The 17,427-nt window shown below is 47.7% G+C and overlaps 1 protein-coding gene across 1 annotated transcript in view; it reads right to left on the bottom strand.

Moving 5' to 3' along the window:
• The window catches only part of ZFHX3 (zinc finger homeobox 3), a 102,425-nt gene that overhangs the window by 26,143 nt on the left and 58,855 nt on the right, over window positions 1-17,427 (bottom strand). Inside the window, exon 4 of the mRNA XM_031042642.2 lies at window positions 5,702-5,797. Coding sequence (XP_030898502.2) covers window positions 5,702-5,797 — 96 coding nt within the window. The remainder of the gene's footprint in view (window positions 1-5,701; window positions 5,798-17,427) is intronic.

Genomic DNA, 17,427 nt, shown 5'->3' with positions numbered 1-17,427 from the left:
CAGCAATGGTATCTATGATGGTATCTTTAGAACCATGGGAAATACTGTTTCTTTTTTTTTTAATTACAGTGTGGCTGGAAGGAAACAAGCAAAAACCTTCATATTTACCTGGTTTTTTGGGTCTTGAGCCAGTTATCAATCTGTGTGAAAGTTACTGTTCAGTTCAGCTGAATAAATATGTCAACTAACTTACTAAGAGAATAGTGCTATCAGTGTTATCAGCATTATTCTCAGACTAAAGCCAAAGCACAGCACTATATCAGCTACTGGGAAGGACGTTAACTCCATCCCAGCCAAAACCAAGATACCCCTTCTCCAAGGCCTCCTTCACACAGAAGCCAGGGTCGAGAGCTGTTCCATCCCTTATAGCCCACTCTCTCCCTGTCTTTACTGCGCTCCACACAGTATCCCAGCCATTAAAGGCTCAACAAATGCCATACATTAAAAAAACAGAAAAAAGCAGTGTTGGGGGAGGGGCAGTAATAGATTTCCGTCAGGATGTGCCTGACCTGTTTTTTTCAATTTCAGTAATTAGAAAGGCAGTAGGCCTGTAGGAATTATTCATAAACTGCAGGAGCTGTGCAGTATACATTTATGTTAAACATGTCAAATCCGATTGAAATCTTGCCTGCCAGCACCATACTCCATAAACACACTTTTCTGCAACAATTTCCCAGCTCTCGGCAGCCCATTAATACCTCCTTTAATAGCAATCTACCACGGATTCGAATCAGGGATGCTCCATTGCACTAATTGCTCTGTTAGGTAAGCATCATGGATTTAAAAAAAAAATCATTAAAAAAATAAAAGGCCTTCAGGCTAGTCCTCTAGAAAGATTTCATTTCAATCTATATTTTAAGTATAGTCTGCTTCTTGTTTTTGTGGGAAAAAACCCCAGCCCTGATATTCTACATCTATACAACTGTCAGTGCATTAAGAAAGTCCCTTTCATAGCTGGGTCACTGCAGATGAAGCACTTCCCTCTAGTCAAAAACCACATACAAGCCCCACCCGAAATCTCCGAAGTCTGGTACTGATCTACCCCTGGTCTGATTCAGGCTTTAGCTGGAAACCAGGGTGTTGAATATTCATCATTCACATCCTGCCTCAAAAATGGAGTCAGGAATAGCCATGATTTCTTTCCTCCTTGCTGGTTTTCTCTTGATAAATCTCATGTTAGTCACAATGAGCTAATTTCTAAATAGCTCAGCCATAAGGCAAAGAGCATCGCCCTTCTGCATAGACGGAACGGCTCTGGAGCAGAGAGAGGGAAGCTGACAGGGCAGAGGCAGCCTCAATGCATCCATCAGCACTTGGCAGCTGCTTAGCCCCGCTGCTGGAGAGAGGAAAAACAGAAAGCAAACAGGTCCTGTCTAGGAACAGGGATCACAACTCCTTCCTCTCCATGCAGTATTTAGGAGTCACAAAGGAGTGCTGGTGCCTGGAAGCACGGCTGACTGTGGGAGCAGAGGGGAACAGCAGGAGCACTGTGGAAAGCAGACAGCACTGCTGCATTCCAGAAACCTTTGAGGAGTTACAAAGACATATAAAAATCAAGGTAAATCGAATCCCTGTTTGGGATGGTGTTTTCCACATGCGTATTTTAATGGAAAGCATTCCCTAAGAAAATGTTCTGCTTAAGATTATTCCATTTTAAAATAAACAAAATCTAATTGATAGATTTATTTGGCAGATGAGACTTTCTGAAGAACATAGCATGGAAGCAGAGTTTTAACTTCCAGAGCTGACACTGACACAGGTGCAGTCTGACATACATGGACCTATGATCCAAAGAGCAGCTGAAACAGCCCTGACACATCACTGCTGGCCCTGGGCAGAGGGAGCCTGGGACACACTCAACATGTCCTCAGAGGTCTCACAGTCTTTAAGAAAGGGGAAGCAACAATCACTCAGTACATAGTCAAGGAACTCAGACACAAAGGTGAGTAAATTGCTATGGACCATAACAATCACTGCAGTATGATGAGCAGAAAGCAGGTCTATCCACCTCCAACACACTATTCATTGACTTTGGGCCTGTACTTCTTTGTTGCTTGTCTCCCACTTGTATGGAATTGCCTGGCACCTCCAAATGGCAGGCAGTCTACCCAAAGCAGGATAAGCTATGCCTACTTCATTCCTGACAGCTCATCTCATTGCACCTTCCTGAAAGATCTCTGAGGACCCTTCTCAGAAAATCTACTCCAGTGATTCACAAGCTGTACCAGGAGATTTCTTTTTTATTACCTAACCTCAAGCTTTCTCCCTTCAGTGTCAGCTCATTGCTTCTTCTTGTCTATATCCTGAACATGGAGAACAAATAATTTCTTACTTTCAGAAGTATTTTATGCACAAGGAGACTTATCTTGCCCTCCCCTTTGGTCTTCTCTTTCTGGGACAAATAAGCCCATTAATTCCATGTTCTCCTCACAGCTGATGCTATGCAGACCATGCTCTGTTCTGGGTCATTCTTCCTGTTTGGGCTTTCTGAAGTTGTTCCACAACTTTCTTGACACCCCAGTCAGAAATGGACAGCTTTTCAGTGCTGAAGAAATGCACCTACCACACAGTATTTTCACCTACACCACAATGCCTATGCTTTGTTTTCAGACTGTCCTGAGAAATAGAGTCAAAAGTCCTCCTAAAAAAAATTATATAAAAAAAAAAATTGAAGATACTGATTGCAAAGAGGGCTGTCTTCACACAGAAGGAAATTGGGTCATGTTGACATGATTTGTTCTTGACAAATCCGTGACGACTGTTCCTCATTATCTTCTCGTCAGTACTTACAAACAGTTGTTTGGTCAATTCCCAGGGAAATCTGGGGCAATCGGAGCTGGCAGGTGTGTGGTTCCCCAGCTATGCAGTAGATAAGCTCCATCCCTGGCCCCTCACGGGACCTCCCCTGTTCTCTGTGAATTCACCAGAGGCAGCAGCTGACAGGTCTGAGGATGCTTCAGTTGCATTCCCAGAGCACCCAGGTATGAAGCAGCAGGTCACTGATGTGACAACACTCAGCTTAACTGAAGACTCCGCAGCTTGGTCCTTCCCAGCTGCAGGACAAGCTTTCCCCGCAGCACCACTGACATGGGCTGCTCTGGCCTCTCATGCACTCCTGTGTTTAGTAAGCATGAATTCAAAGGCTTTCTTCTCTTCAGTGCTCTTTACACTGTGGTTGATCACCTTCCTGCTCCTCTGAGCTGCAAACCAGCTACTTTCTCGCAGTTCCCTCTTACAGCAAGGGAGTGCTGTCCTGGTGCTGCCTGTTCCCTCCCTGCTTACATCTCAATTTGTGCCACGGTGTTTTGATATTCCTGTACATGCAGACACTGCTCTTCTGTGGTTGTCACAAATAACCTGACCTAGTTTCCAGTCCTTTCCATGTCTGAGGTCCAGAAGGCAACACAGCCATGTTCCCCAAGGGATCTCAAAAGCAGAAACAATACAAGACCAATGTGTGGTACCTGCTTTGCTGTACATAAATATGGTTAACATTTTTTTTCTTTAAAATTCAGGGTAAAGTTACATGATTGAAAGCAGAACCTGAATTCAACATCATCATTTGCACACATCTTGCTCAGACTGTACTCTACAGCCTTGAAATAGCTTTGGACAAGGCTTGTCCAGAACACTGTGGGCTTATGTACACAGTCTGCATATTCCTTTGTGTGCTTTCCTTTGAAGACCTGATGAAGCTGTCCATTTCTTATCTGTTGTTTGACTGACAAACACCAAAAATGGGTTAGGAATGTCCCTGGCAGGATGAAGAAGTAAAGCCATTTAGATAGTAAAGGGTATAAAAAGGTCCTTCGTTCTTACGTGTTTTAATATATAAAAATAAATATATTCTCACATGGATCAGCTTTTGGAAGTGCTTCAGGATTTGGCAAAAGGCCCTACTTATCCTTATTTAGCACTTGCGAGGAGTGACATAAGAGCAGCCTCAGCAAGTGCAGTCTAGTCTGAAAACAGGAGCTTCAGTAAGCATTAAAGTGGAGCTTGCTTTCTTAACCAGTTTGGACACATCTTCCAATTGACTGAGACTGAGATAGGTTGAGATTAAAACTGTGTTGAGGTGATAAAGACCACATTTAATCCTTCTGAAGACTGTGCTAGCCAAAATAGCTCTTTGGCTGTGGGTCACCAAGAGGCAACCACAAACACGTTAGGAGATGGTTGCCTGGAAGAAGGTGTCCCTGTGCTGACTGCAAGAAGCATCACATCAAGCAGCCAGGTCTGCAAACCACCCAGGCTACCGTTCAGAATGGGGAGTCGGAATTGCTCCATCCTGGAGCGAGGAAAATGGGGACTGGCTCCAGCACCCAACACTGAAGGGGTCAGCAAGTGCCAGCTGAGGGAACAACCCTCTCCGTAAGACAATCTCCAGCTACTCTCTGAAAGGCAAGGAATATTTATAAGATTCCTCCCGCTCACCTCGGCAAGATACCAGCCATCCTCTGGGAAAGACAGATACCCAATACCTTCATAATTAACCTGACAAAGGATTTAGCAGAGAGAAACCTTTCAGATTCCACCTCAACAATGTCAGTTTCAATGCACCTCTACAGTTCCTGTTTCAAGATGTCATGGCTCCAGCAGAATGTGAGCAGTTAACAGAGCACAGACACAGGGTCTACCTATTTGCACTGCCTTTCTGTGTCAAAATCTTGCTACCAGAGGCAGGACTGTGATGAAAGAGCAGGCTAAGAGTCTCTCAAGTCTTGACAACACAGGGTATAGTTTCATGATACGCTTAATTCAACCTAAGTGCTGGCTGGTGCCAGAAAGGGCCATCCCCTTCTCCCTGCTCCCCTCCCAGCTGCTAATCCCACTGCCTGTGTCAGGTCTGGCATCATCAAGCACAGGGCAGCTCCAATCCACTGCCACAGCACAAGCCCAGGGCTGTGCAGGGGGACACATAACCAGCCACCGAGTTGGTGGTTGCACCATTTTATGTGAATGTGTCATGAAATACACCCAGAGATTCCACAACACTTGTGTCAGGCTGATAGTGCTGCATGGTATTGTCCTGGGTTCAGCAGTAGCAGTCATTTTCTCTTCTTGGTAGCTGATGCAGTCTGTGTTTTGACTTTCGGGCTGAGAACGGTTGCTGATAGCAAGTATGTTTTGAGTTACTGCTCAAATGTGTGGTTTGTCCAAGGGCTTTCTGAGCTCATGCTCTGCCAGGGAGGAGGGGAGGCCGGGAGGAAGGAGAGACAGGACACCTGACCCAGGCTAGCCAAAGAGGTATCCCATACCATAGCACGTCATGCCCAGGAGGTAACCGAGAGTTACCCAGAAGGGCTGGAGCTCTGGGGGGATGGAGGAGGTATCGGTCGGTGCTCGGTCGGGCAGGGTGGAGTGAGTTATGGGTTGGCGGCTGGTGAGGTGTTTTATTCTCTTCACTTGTTATTGGCTTTATAATTATTATTTGTAGTAGTAGTAGCAGTAGTGATTTGTGTTATACCTTAGCTATTAAACTGTGCTTATCTCAACCCCTGGGGGCTACATTCTTTGGATTCTCCTTCCTAACTCTCTGGGAGTTGGGGGAGCAAGGGAGGGGGGAGTGAGTGCACAAGCTGTGCGGATTGGTTTAAATCACTACAGATATACACTCTGAAGGAAAGACTTTTGCAGACTGCGGCTCTTCCCACTTTCATTTCCTGGATTTAGAGTGGCCAAAACCCACCTGTCCATTTACTCTGGTCCTTGTCCCCTCCACCCTCTTGGTCCTTTGCAGGCTCTTCAGCATCACCAGATGTTTCACTGGGACCTTCCACATCTTCAATGGATTCTTCTGCAACAAGAGAAGCAGAAAATGTAACATAAAAATGGAAGTCAAAACAGAAGACCAAATAACTGCCATTGAACAACAGCCAACGTTTAAGCACAAGTGTTGAGTGGTAGTTATCAATGTCACCCAGCGCTATGCCAACACTCCCTGCTAGCTGGCCAAGAAACTACAGTGGAAAAAGGTGAGAGATGAAGACCCACTTCTGCCACTTACAGCTACTGTGGTGTTATGTATAGTAAAACATTTGTTGAATATGAAAAGGTTCTACTAACTATGTCATGGGTTAGAGAACTGTCAAAGACCGACCAGAGCTTCCAGTACCTTCAGCCTCAGCTGCCTTCTTCACATTCATCTCAAGATGTCTAGACTGAATGGCACTGTGTTGTACTGACCCTGGTCACTGAGATCCCCAAATTCACCACAGAAACATCACTGCTCACTTCTGCTCAGGCCAAGCAAGGAGCAGCACTGTGTCCCGCAGACATGGCTCTGACATAAGGCATGGAAGGAAGCTGCTGGGGGTCTTGTTTCTATCCCAGTCATGGGAAGAGTTTGAGCACATGGGCAGCATCACACAGGTGCAAAACCATGAAGGGGAAAAAACACTCAGTGACGCACTAAAGGTTTAGAACAAAACACAAAGTGCTACCGACCCACCATTAACCAGAGCACCCACGTGCTGAGGCACAGAGTGTGTGTTGACACAGCATAGGCTGCTCCTCACAACATGGGATACTGGGAGCGGGGTGGCTGCAGCTGCCAGACCTTGTACACCAGGGTCCAACACTGCATTATCATCAAATATCTTGGGTATTTATGAACAGTGCCACAGCTCAACAGCTACCACATAATTGATGGGGGCTACATCAGCACTGGGAAGAAGGGTACTTTTAAGGCATTATATCCTCTTTTAGTATAAGAGTTTATAATTTTAACTTGCATTATCTGGTCACGGTAAATCCCAGGCTATCCTGAGGTTTTATCGGAACTACCTAACCAGTTAAAGCACCACCCCGAGCCTCCCCCTACCAAAGACAGGGCTAGAAATCAGGATTAAAAATGTGTATTTGGAGATTGCAGATGCTTAACAGTGCCCTTTGAGAACGTGACATCCTAAATCAGGGAGGAACTTGTAAAAGCACCCAGAGACCAGCACTGACATTAAGTGGAAGTCTGTAATTTATACTCTACCTCTCTTTCACTCTTCTAAAAGCTGGAAGCTGTCGAGGGCTGCAGGGATCCCCATGCTTTTCTCCTGGGAAAGCAGGACCCAGCGTAAGAAGTGTAATAGGTGGCACCGCTATGCAAAGGCACAGATTGCTGCTGCAGGGGTGAGATGAGTGTCTGCCTTGTGAGACCAGTGCTTAGGTTTGCTCAGGGAAGGGCTGTGAAAGCAGCAGCTGCATTCACGTTTCAGAAAATAAAATTACAGTATTTTTTTATTCCACTGTAAGAAAAAACTCAACAGACTGCTCAACCTAACCTAACCTAACCTAACCTAACCTAACCTAACCTAACCTAACTTAACCTAACCTAACCTAACCTAACCCAGCCCAACCCAACCTGGCCCAACCTCCTAGGCCGGGCTGGGGAGCAGGCACGGCTTGGGCTGGGTACGGCCCCCTACTGTCCCTCAACCCGGAGACCCTCAAACAACAAAGGGTGCCCGTCACGGCAGCACTCCCGGCTGTGACCCGGAGGTGTCAGCACTGGCATGAGAGGAAGAGGAAGGGTGAGCCGGCGGCTGCTCAGACGCTGTCTGGGCTCTAACCTGAGCATGTGGAAATAATACACATCTTCAAGTGCACTGTCTGGTTTGAGGGGAATAAAATAGGACATTCATAAGCAGTTACACCATCTGTCTTTATACCATCATCATCATCAACAACGGAAAAAACAGCTCTTTAAAATGGATGAAAGCCCAGGCTGACAGTAACGGGAAAAATGCGAGCTATGAATACCAACAATGGCAGAAAATGATTAAAAAACAAGGCTACAAACAGCAAATGCTCCTGCCCACAGCCCCTCCTGCTCACAGGCACATCTCAGCCCTTGCACCGAGTGGCCACTGCACCCTGAGCCAGGACATGGCTTCCCATGGAAGATGAGGTCTGCCTCCCAGGCTCCAACACCTCTTTGCTGGGCTGCCAAAAGGATCCGCGTGCTTCAAACCTCCTCCTCCTCTCTCTGCTCTGAGCTGATTGTTTCTGACGAGTGTTTCTGTTGAAGTGTGCAGAGCACAAGTCACATCTGCCCAGGGAGGCTCTGAATCAGCTGGGAAAGGTCCCTCTCCTCCCTCTGCAGCACACCCTGGGCCCTGGGGATGCAGTGCCTGGCACCTCTGAGCCAAGGAAGGGGAAGCCTTAACTCCTGGATGCCTTGTTTGGAAGGCTGGGTGCAGCTATGCTTACTGCACTCAGCCCAACTTACAGCCACCAGTGCTCAGGCTGACCCCAGGGATGGTCAGGAGAGCATCCTCAGCCACACCACAGCTCAGCTGGCCATGTGCACTATGGAGGGCTCTGAACTGCAGAGAACCAGTCTCCAGCAGATTGGATGCAGGGCTCAAGCACGTGATCTGACTGCTTTTAACAGTGAGATCCTCCAACACTGAAAACAAAATGCAGAAGAAGATTCTACATTTGGATCCTTGTCTCTAAATTGGAGAGACATCAATTTGATAGGTGGAGCACTCGGTGGATAACGAACTGGCTGGATGGTCACATGCAAAGAGTTGTGGTCAACGGTTCAATGTCCAGCTGGAGACCAGTATCGAGTGGTGTCCCTCAGGGATCGGTGTTGGGACCGGTCTTGTTCAACATCTTTGTCACTGACATGGACAGTGGGATTGAGTGTGCCCTCAGCAAGTTTGCTGATGACACCAAGCTGTGTGGTTCGGTTGATATGCTACAGGGAAGGAATGCCATCCAGAGGGACCTTGACACACTTGTGAGGTGGGCTGATGCCAACCTCATGAAGTTTAACCATGCCAAGTGCAAGGTCCTACACCTGGGTCGGAGCAATCCCAGGCACAGCTACAGGTTGGGCAGAGAAGAGATTCAGAGCAGCCCAAGGAGAAGGACTTGGGGATGTTGGTCAATGAGAAAATGAACATGAGCCAGCTTCAGTGTGTGCTCACAGCCCAGAAAGCAACCGTATCCTGGGCTGCATCAAAAGGAGCGTGACCAGCAGGTCAAAGGAGGTGATCCTGCCCCTCTGCTCTGCTCTCATGAGACCTCACCTGGAGCATTGTGCACAGTTCTGGTGTCCTCAACATAAAAAGGACATGGAACTGTTGGAACAAGTCCAGAGGAGGCCACGAGGATGATCAGGGACTGGAGCACCTCCCATATGAAGACAGGCTGAGAAAGTTGGGTCTGTTCAGCCTGGAGAAGAGAAGGCTGCGTGGAGACCTCAGAGCAGCCTTCCAGTGTCTGAAAGGGGCCTACAGGGATGCTGGGGAGGGACTCTTCATTAGGGACTGTAGTGATAGCACAAGGGGTAACGGGTTGAAACTTAAACAGGGGAAGTTTAGATTGTATATAAGGAATAAATTCTTTACTGTAAGGGTGGCGAGACGCTGGAATGGGTTGCCCAAGGAACTTGTGAATGCGCCATCCCCAGCAGTATCAAGACCAGGTTGGACAGAGCGTTGGGTGGCATGGTTTAGTGTGAGGTGTCCCTGCCCATGGGAGGGGGGGTTGGAAGTAGATGATCTTGAGGTCCTTTCCAACCCTAACTATTCTATGATTCCTGTTCCAGAGGATCTACACCCATGCTCCCTGATGACAGCTCTGCAGTAACAGCTCCAAATGCGCTGGCAGGTCTGGGTAGCAAACATATGCATGACTGGTACCCAACCGTCATCCTCTGGTATTTCCTGGGGGCACCATTCTGAGAGGATGAGGGCAGCATCACATCTGCTAGGGAAAGGTCTGCTTTTCTCCTCAATGAACTGCACATGCAACAAAGAGCTCTTGAGCTTCCCTTTTCATTGTCTGCAAGTCCCAGTGTTGAGATGTTCTCATCCTGCAGCCCAGAGCTCACCACCAGCTGGTGTGGAGACAGCTCCCAGAGGCTGAATGAGGCTGTGGTCAGCAAGATGTAGGCAAATCATTTACAAACCACCATGACCTTTTTTAACTGTCTGACCATACCTCCTTGAGGCTGTACACACTATTAGGACACGTTCACCTAACTGCTTGACTGTATTTTACTTAAGAAGATGGATAAAATCACCAGTCCATCTGTAGTTCAGTAGTACTTGGCTTAAACTCGTGCATCCTAACAAGTGTCCCTGCTGGGGCTGATATCCACAGGGCGAGAAGTCCCTGCAGCATGTTGGCAGTATAATGGGAATCTCTGCCAGTCAATGACTACAACCAGGAATTTCAGAGACTGTAGCAGGGAGGCTGAACCTGGAGATGTGGAGCTCTGCCATAGGAGATGGCTTCTGAGAGGACATGGGTTTGACTTCCAACCTGGGAACCTTAGTAAGGGGCTCTGGAAGGCCAGAGATGCTACTGCAGGTGCCAGACTGGTGTCTTTGGTTTCCAGAAACTCCAGCTTCACAGCTCATGAAGGATAAATTGACTTCATCCTCTGAAGGGAGCTCACCAGGGGAGGTGCAAGAGCTGCTGCTGTGAGAGTTGCATGGGGGAGATCGTGTCCCATTGAAATACAAGTAACACAATCTACACACAGGCCCTGTGCCTGAGTGCCATCCATGAGGCCATCATGCTTTATGAATAAATTTCCTTAAAGAAATTTTCCAGCTGCTGGGGTTGAGGTCAATACCAAGAGCAAGCAAGTGTAACCAGGCACCTGAGTCCAAGGAGCTTGTTCTTACATCATACTAAATCCGCTCCATGCAAAATTCTACAAAGAGTCTTTTCTTCCTTCATGAATAAATAATTTTAGACAGTGGTATTTCCTTTTAATTTAAAATTAAACTATTCCCTGGGGAAGGGCGAGGGGGGAAGGGGAATAAGAGTGGAAAATCATGGGTACTGACATCTGGAGATGCCAGGGAATCTCTGACTCAGTTATACACTGAAAATGTGCCCGAATCCCCAACAGACCATGCTGCTGCAATGCTGCCACTTTCAAAGCCCAGGAAGTTTGAGGGTTGAAGAAATCTGCAAACCTCAATTGGATCCAGGCCAGCTTGAACAGCCCAAGACCTCTCATCTCTCCTTCTCTCACATGGATTTTCCTTCATAAACCCAGCGCTCTCATTCAAAGGGATAAGGGGCATTTCGGAGGTGGCGGAAATGTAGGGATGGAAGAGAAAGAGCTTGTGCTGTCTCTCCACCCTCCGGCAGGCTCAAGAGCTGAGAAACATTAGCTGTCATGAGCCACAATCAAATCAGGTTTGAAATATTTAGCAGTGGCTTGGAAAATGCGATGCTGAGCTCTGACAGGCGAGATGTGCAGACACCCATTTTCCATTATAATGGAAATATCAAGCCTGTTCTGAATATGTATAACCTAGAAAAATGTATTGATTTTTCATTTGGCATTAAAAAAATGAAATACCCTGCAGCTGTCAAAAGCCTTTTGTTAAAAGCTCATCTTTCCTGGAATGAGGTTTACCAGAAACAAGTTTTAATTGTACACAGGGTCTCTTCTTTGAAACGGAAAGAATGCCTTATGCTCCCCTTTTCAGGATAAGTAGTTAAGAAAGCCTACAGACAGACAGGATTGAGACCTGGGTGACTTGAGCAAGCTGACGCTGTCAGGGGAGGTGACAGCCTGTGTGTAGTTGGCTGCACATGCACAGACACACGTGTGGCACTGCCAGGAGCTGCTGCTGGTGAGGGATCACATCGTGCTGGTGCTGGGTCACAGCACTGTGCCATGGCCCAGCCTGTTGCACAAGTTCAGCTGCTCCAAACTACTTTGAATATGGAGTCCCAGGGCCTGGGAGGAGATGTGCTGTGGTCTGGGTCCTTGTGGGAGTAGGGGGACAGCTTCAGGTGGTCCAGGGGGGTTTGATGCCTTCCTAAGCCCTGGAAAACCCACAAGGAGCTCAAACTGCTGGTGATGGTTGCTGAGGGCTCCAGTCGCACAGCCAGAGGCACAGTTCTTGCTGGGGGCACAGAGTTCCCCAAGCCAGAGGAGCAACCACTGGTTTGTCTTTTCTGCCCACCTCTGAGAGGGCTGTGCTTAGTGCACAGGGCTGCGGTGAACAGCAGCACATGTGCTGCTGAAGCTGGTGGTGACCCACAACAAAACAGAGAGAAGGCAAACCCTGCCACTGCACTTCAGCCTCCTGGAATCTGGGAGAGAGCACAGGTCAGGGCACATAGCAGCACCCTGGACACAATTCCACTGTTTGCTTGTGACCAGCCCAACAGAAAAACAAATGTTTCCCACCTCTCCCTGCCTTGCAGATGATCTGCATGTGAAGATGGGACAATCCATCCACATGGTAATGTAGATAAATCCATGTTCAGAGGTTTTGTGCCACCTTGTATTTCTCACCCACCTCAAGCTTGGCTGCATCTCCTAAGGTAACCTTGGCTACTAGGCAGTCTCTGCCCTTGTAGTTCAGATTCAGGATGCATGTATACGCACAAATACACTCTGTGCTCGTTCTAACTGGTTTATTCTACATAGACTTGCTTATTCCTATTGTTTTCCTGAATGGAAAAGCAGTGAACAGAAAGCACAAGGCAGAGGTTATAAGAGTAAAAACACAGAGCTCCAGCCCTGGTGCAAAAGCTGGTGAATAAGTCCTATCATCTGACAAAAGGCTGCAGAAAAACAGTAATAATCCCACATACACCTTCTATTAATGGCACCTATGTCCATGCTGGCCCTGTTTCAGAGCATGGGAAGAGTGTATCTGTGCTGCTTTTGCTGACAAAAAATAAAATACTGCCCATGAATGTGTCCCCAGCTGATAAAGCCATCCTCAGTTGCCTATCTTCTCAAGGCAAAGCTTATCTGGCTTTTGTGCAGTTAAGTATAAAGGCCAGTGTTCAGATAAATAAAACAAGAAATTCAAGAGCAGAAGAACTGTTTGTGAACTTTTAGCTTCTATTCCTTTGTTTTCTCATCCAAAGAAAAACCTCAGAATTTCTGGCCAGTTTCCCTGAACAGATCTGAAACTCCTCCAACAGCATCCAGGTCTCTGGTTACCTCTCAAACAAGGTTTTTGCTCCACAGAGGTGATATGACCCTCTGCCAGATGTTAGCATCTTTTCTTCTTTAATGCAAATGCATTTCCTAACATAGATGTTACTTTTGCACTTGCTCCTCAGTGTTGGTTCCTCAGGCACATCTTCAGGGCCTCAGCAGCACCATGCCCATCCCTAGAGGTAACTGTGAAGGATGCTGGTGCCTTCACACAAAGAGACCCAAGTCCAAGAACACCTTTCCTGAGCCAGCACTGACTGCTCCCTGTCCTTGGGAACAAGCCTGTCTATTTTTTTGTAAACTGGGGTAAATTTTAAGTCAGTGGAACCCAACAGGGATTTGCCCCCTTGAATTTTCAGCAGGACCAGAAAGGTTGCTGCTATTTTCACACACGAAATGAAAGAAAAAAGGCAAATTCCTTGAGCATGTTTGTAGTGGAGCGTGATGTGATTGTGTTGTCATTTATGGGAAATAATCGCAAGCCCATCTCTCCCTTTACCCCCATTTTCCAGTCCAAATAACCATGAAAAATTACACTTCAATGTCAGGAGGACAACAAAGGAGGGGCTTTCTCCTGCGGCTTGACGGCTTTTCAGCCTCTCCTTCTTCGGACAAAACCTACCTTCAATTCTAGTTCATTTTAAACGTGATCTAATAAATGCATCTTGACAAGTTCCTTTCTTTTTTTCCTTTTAAACAGTATTTTGCACAGTTTAACCTAGCTCCAAACTGGAATCAGCTGGAAAGGAGACTCATGCAAAAACACAAACACAGATCAAACCACAAAACACATCTCCAGCTTCAGGTCTGTGGGAAGAGGACCCAAGTCCACCACTAAACGATGTTCCTAAAGACCACATTTCCATGTCTCTTAAATACCTCCAGGGATGGTGACTCCATGACTGCCCTGGGCAGCCTGTTCCAACACTAGACAACACTTTCAGTGAAGAAACCTTTCCTAATCTCCAGTCTAATCCTCCCCTGGTGCAACTTGAGGCCATTCCCTCTTGTCCTATCACTTGTTACTTGCGAGCAGGGACCAGCCCCACCTTGCTACAACCTGCTCTTGGCGAGCTGCACAGAATGGCAAGAGGTTGCCAGCACCACTGATCTGCTTCAGGCTCCCCATGTGGTGCACTATTACCTGGGCCAGGCTCGGCTGCGCTGGGAAGTGGCTTCAGTGACCTGTGGAACCACGTGGACACAAGTGTGCAGTTCAGAGAGGCCAGGGCACTGCAAGAGGTTCATGTGCCACCATTCAGAAAACACACTGGTGCTGTGCATCTGCATGTCCTCAGCTATGCATGCAGATCAAGGTGTTCAAAGGAAGAGCTGCTTTGTGCTCAGGGTGAATAAGCTCACTCCAGAAAAGCTTTTTAGATTCACAAAGGCCATTTAGTGCTAAAGCCAGGCTGAAGTTGGAACTAACTTCAGCAACTCTGGGAAAAGGCACATCTTGAGAACACTGTAACAAAAATGAGCTATAATTAATTCATACTTAGCCATAAGGGTTGGGTATGCACAGGGGTGCTCCCAACAACCTTAGCTCTGCCGTGTAACATCATCATAAACTGTACTTAAACAATGAAATGTCCCTTTTCTGGCTAAGTTGTTTTTAATATACAACTCCTACAACACCTACTCTGTTCTCACTCTCCATGGTATCGCTCTAAGGAAAAATTAATGTGTTGCTGACCCTCTTTTTCCCCCTCCCCACATGCTTCCCAATGCAGCATGTTTGGAGTTCTTTCAAGCTTAGCTAAAAACTTAGGAAAGGCATAATTGTAGTGCCCTGGTTTAGGGACAGTTAAAGTATTCCTGGAGCACACTACACCATCAGGTCCTGACGCAGATGGAGGTGGCCAAGGGAGAGCGGTGAAGCTGTCTCAGCAGCAGGGGAGGTTGACCAGCCAGCAGCTTGTGTCTGTGGTGTGGGGTCTGTGGAACTTGACATTCCCTATCCCTGGTGATGAGGGAAGGTTTTTGTCATAAAAGCGAGAAGATGATGAGTAGTTTTAAGCAAATGTCTGTAAGGACTGTTCACACATGGGGTGAGTCAAAACAGGTCTGGTGAATGAGTTCTGGTCACGTCACCAGGCTCTTCCTGGAGCTTCCTTCTAGGAACTAACAATATGTATGAACATGGGATATCATAAATGGCCATAAATAATATGCATAATAAAAAATAAAAAATGATCAGCCTGGGGAGTGCTTCTGCCCATGAGGCAAAGCAAGGTGTGAAAGAGGTTTTAGCAGAGCTGCTTGGACCACCAGTCAGGGAGCAAAAAGAGGTGACTTTCTGCTGAAGCACAGAATCACAGAATGGTTTGGGTTGGAAAGGACCTTGAGATCATTCAGTTCTAAACCCCTGGCATGGGCAGGGACGCCTCACACTAGACCATGTCAACCAAGGCTCTGTCCAACCTGGCCTTGAACACTGCCAGGGATGGAGCAGATGAAGCAGGTGAGAAGTGCTGCTGTGCTGCAGAGGTTGGACATGCAGCCTGTGGTGGTACCCAAAGGTATTTCTGCAGAGAGCCTTGCAGGCTTTTAAGAATACTGAGGAGCATCTCCTAGGACCTCTGGAAGAACAAATCAGATACACCCAGCAGGTAGATGTAGACAGAGACTACATGCATTCCAGCCAGCTGACGGGTTCTTGACACTTTGGTCACCAAAGCGCGTTACCTCCATAGGTTAATCAGACATAAAAAGGAGCCTGATATGAAGCTGCAATACTGAAGCATCTTGGTGTGAACAGCCATGGTGTCATCCCTCTGCTGAAGGTCAGAGGCCATGGCAGCAAGGCAGCCCCACAAACACAAAGCTTTATTCCAACTCTGACGGTCAACAGCACATGAGCCGTCCATCCTCTCCATGCCTCCCCTGCTTCACTGGCCTCTACACGAGCTCCAGTTCAGCCACAGCTCTGACACCAAACACAGCTTGGGCTGGTGTGGAAGGAGTAGATAACATGCACAGCAAACACCTGCTGATGAGAGAAAGCAGCAGAGATCCAGAAAACTCACAGTTCTACAGCTGTGGAGCCATCCTTGAGGACACGCTTGAGAATTCCCACATCACCCACCATGGCCATGTCCTGAGCTGCCCCTTCCCCAGGCTTGGGTTAGTGGCACTGGCAGAATGTCAGTAATTGCGTTTCCCTTTGTACTAACAAGCTTTCAGCAGCAGAAGATTTCAGCTTCCTGGAGCCAACAGGCCCTTTTTCTCCACCTCTCTTGGCTTCAAGTAATTGAAAGCGACTGCAGTTTCAGCCCTGACTCTCTGGTATTTAGCTGCACCAGGGAGGTCAGCGAATGTCAAGTGAAGCCCTTCCCTTCACCTCCCCACCACCGGCTCTGCCTTATCCGTGGCAGTCGCTCCGCAGCCTGGAGGAATGGGCAAAATGACAGGGGCTGCTTAAGAGCCATGGGAATGGGAACACAGCCTCCCGCAGCAGGGAGGGAGGGAGGGCTCCGGCAGCAGGGAGAGAGGGAGGGCTTCCCATCCCGTCCCTGAGCCACATCCAACTGCAGAGCCCTGCTGACCCCTCCACCGGTTTTATTTCCTCTTAATTTGGAATAGGCTCCTTTTCAAAGAAACTGAGTATTCAACCTTTCAGGGTTTTGTTTTTCTGTTTTTTCTTTTTTAGGTTTTTTTAGGTTTTTTTTTTCTTTTTCAGCAAGGCAAAACTCTTTCCTCTGTGATGCCCATGTCCCCTGCGATGCATCCGGGAAGCATCTTTCACCCACCACCAAACCTAAGGTAGACATGAAGGGTGCAGAACAGCTGCTCTAACTCCCAACTGATGCACAGAGGACTAAGGAAAGCGGAAGAGCACAGAGAGGCTCCCAAGAAGCTTCTGAATGTACTCATGGCTCACAAGCTGCTTGGCTGGCAGCTCAGCATGTTGGCAGCACCAGGCTGGTAATGGCCCCTGTGTAGGGAGGACATCCTGGGCCACCCCTGAGCAGCTGCAGCTTCTGATGGGGGTGCCGCCGGTGCTTCATGGATTCAGAACGCGCCTAAACACGACCACAGCACATGCAGGTGACAGCTCCAGCACCAGCCTGTGATAAGAATTTATTTCTCTCAATTACAAGTGCTTGTCCCCAGTCTCAGTTCATCAGTGCGGCATGGCTGAGTCAATGGAAGCTTAGTAATGCTCCCACTGCATGCACAGCGGCTGCCCACAGCAGCAGCTCTGGGGAGCGGGTTCTCAGCCTTCCCACCCCTCCGCTCCTGAACCATGGGCCATGCAGGGTTTAAGGCCAGCTCCAACACAAGCTCCCTGTGGGGTCTGAGGCGTTACCTCCACTCCACACAGTCAGCACACGTGCTCTGGGTGGGCAGCACGCTTTATCTCCACTGCCCATGCACATCCCTCTTTAACAGAAGGCTTCCCAGTGTATCTTCAGATGAAGTTTTTGGCTTATTTATTGGAGCTTGATCTGAAATATCTGTTTCCTTCAACCCAAGACCATTCAGAA

This window comes from Melopsittacus undulatus, chromosome Z, assembly GCF_012275295.1.
Source record: "Melopsittacus undulatus isolate bMelUnd1 chromosome Z, bMelUnd1.mat.Z, whole genome shotgun sequence".
NCBI classification, from domain to species: domain Eukaryota; kingdom Metazoa; phylum Chordata; class Aves; order Psittaciformes; family Psittaculidae; genus Melopsittacus; species Melopsittacus undulatus.
This window is presented reverse-complemented; position numbering and strand designations above follow the sequence as displayed.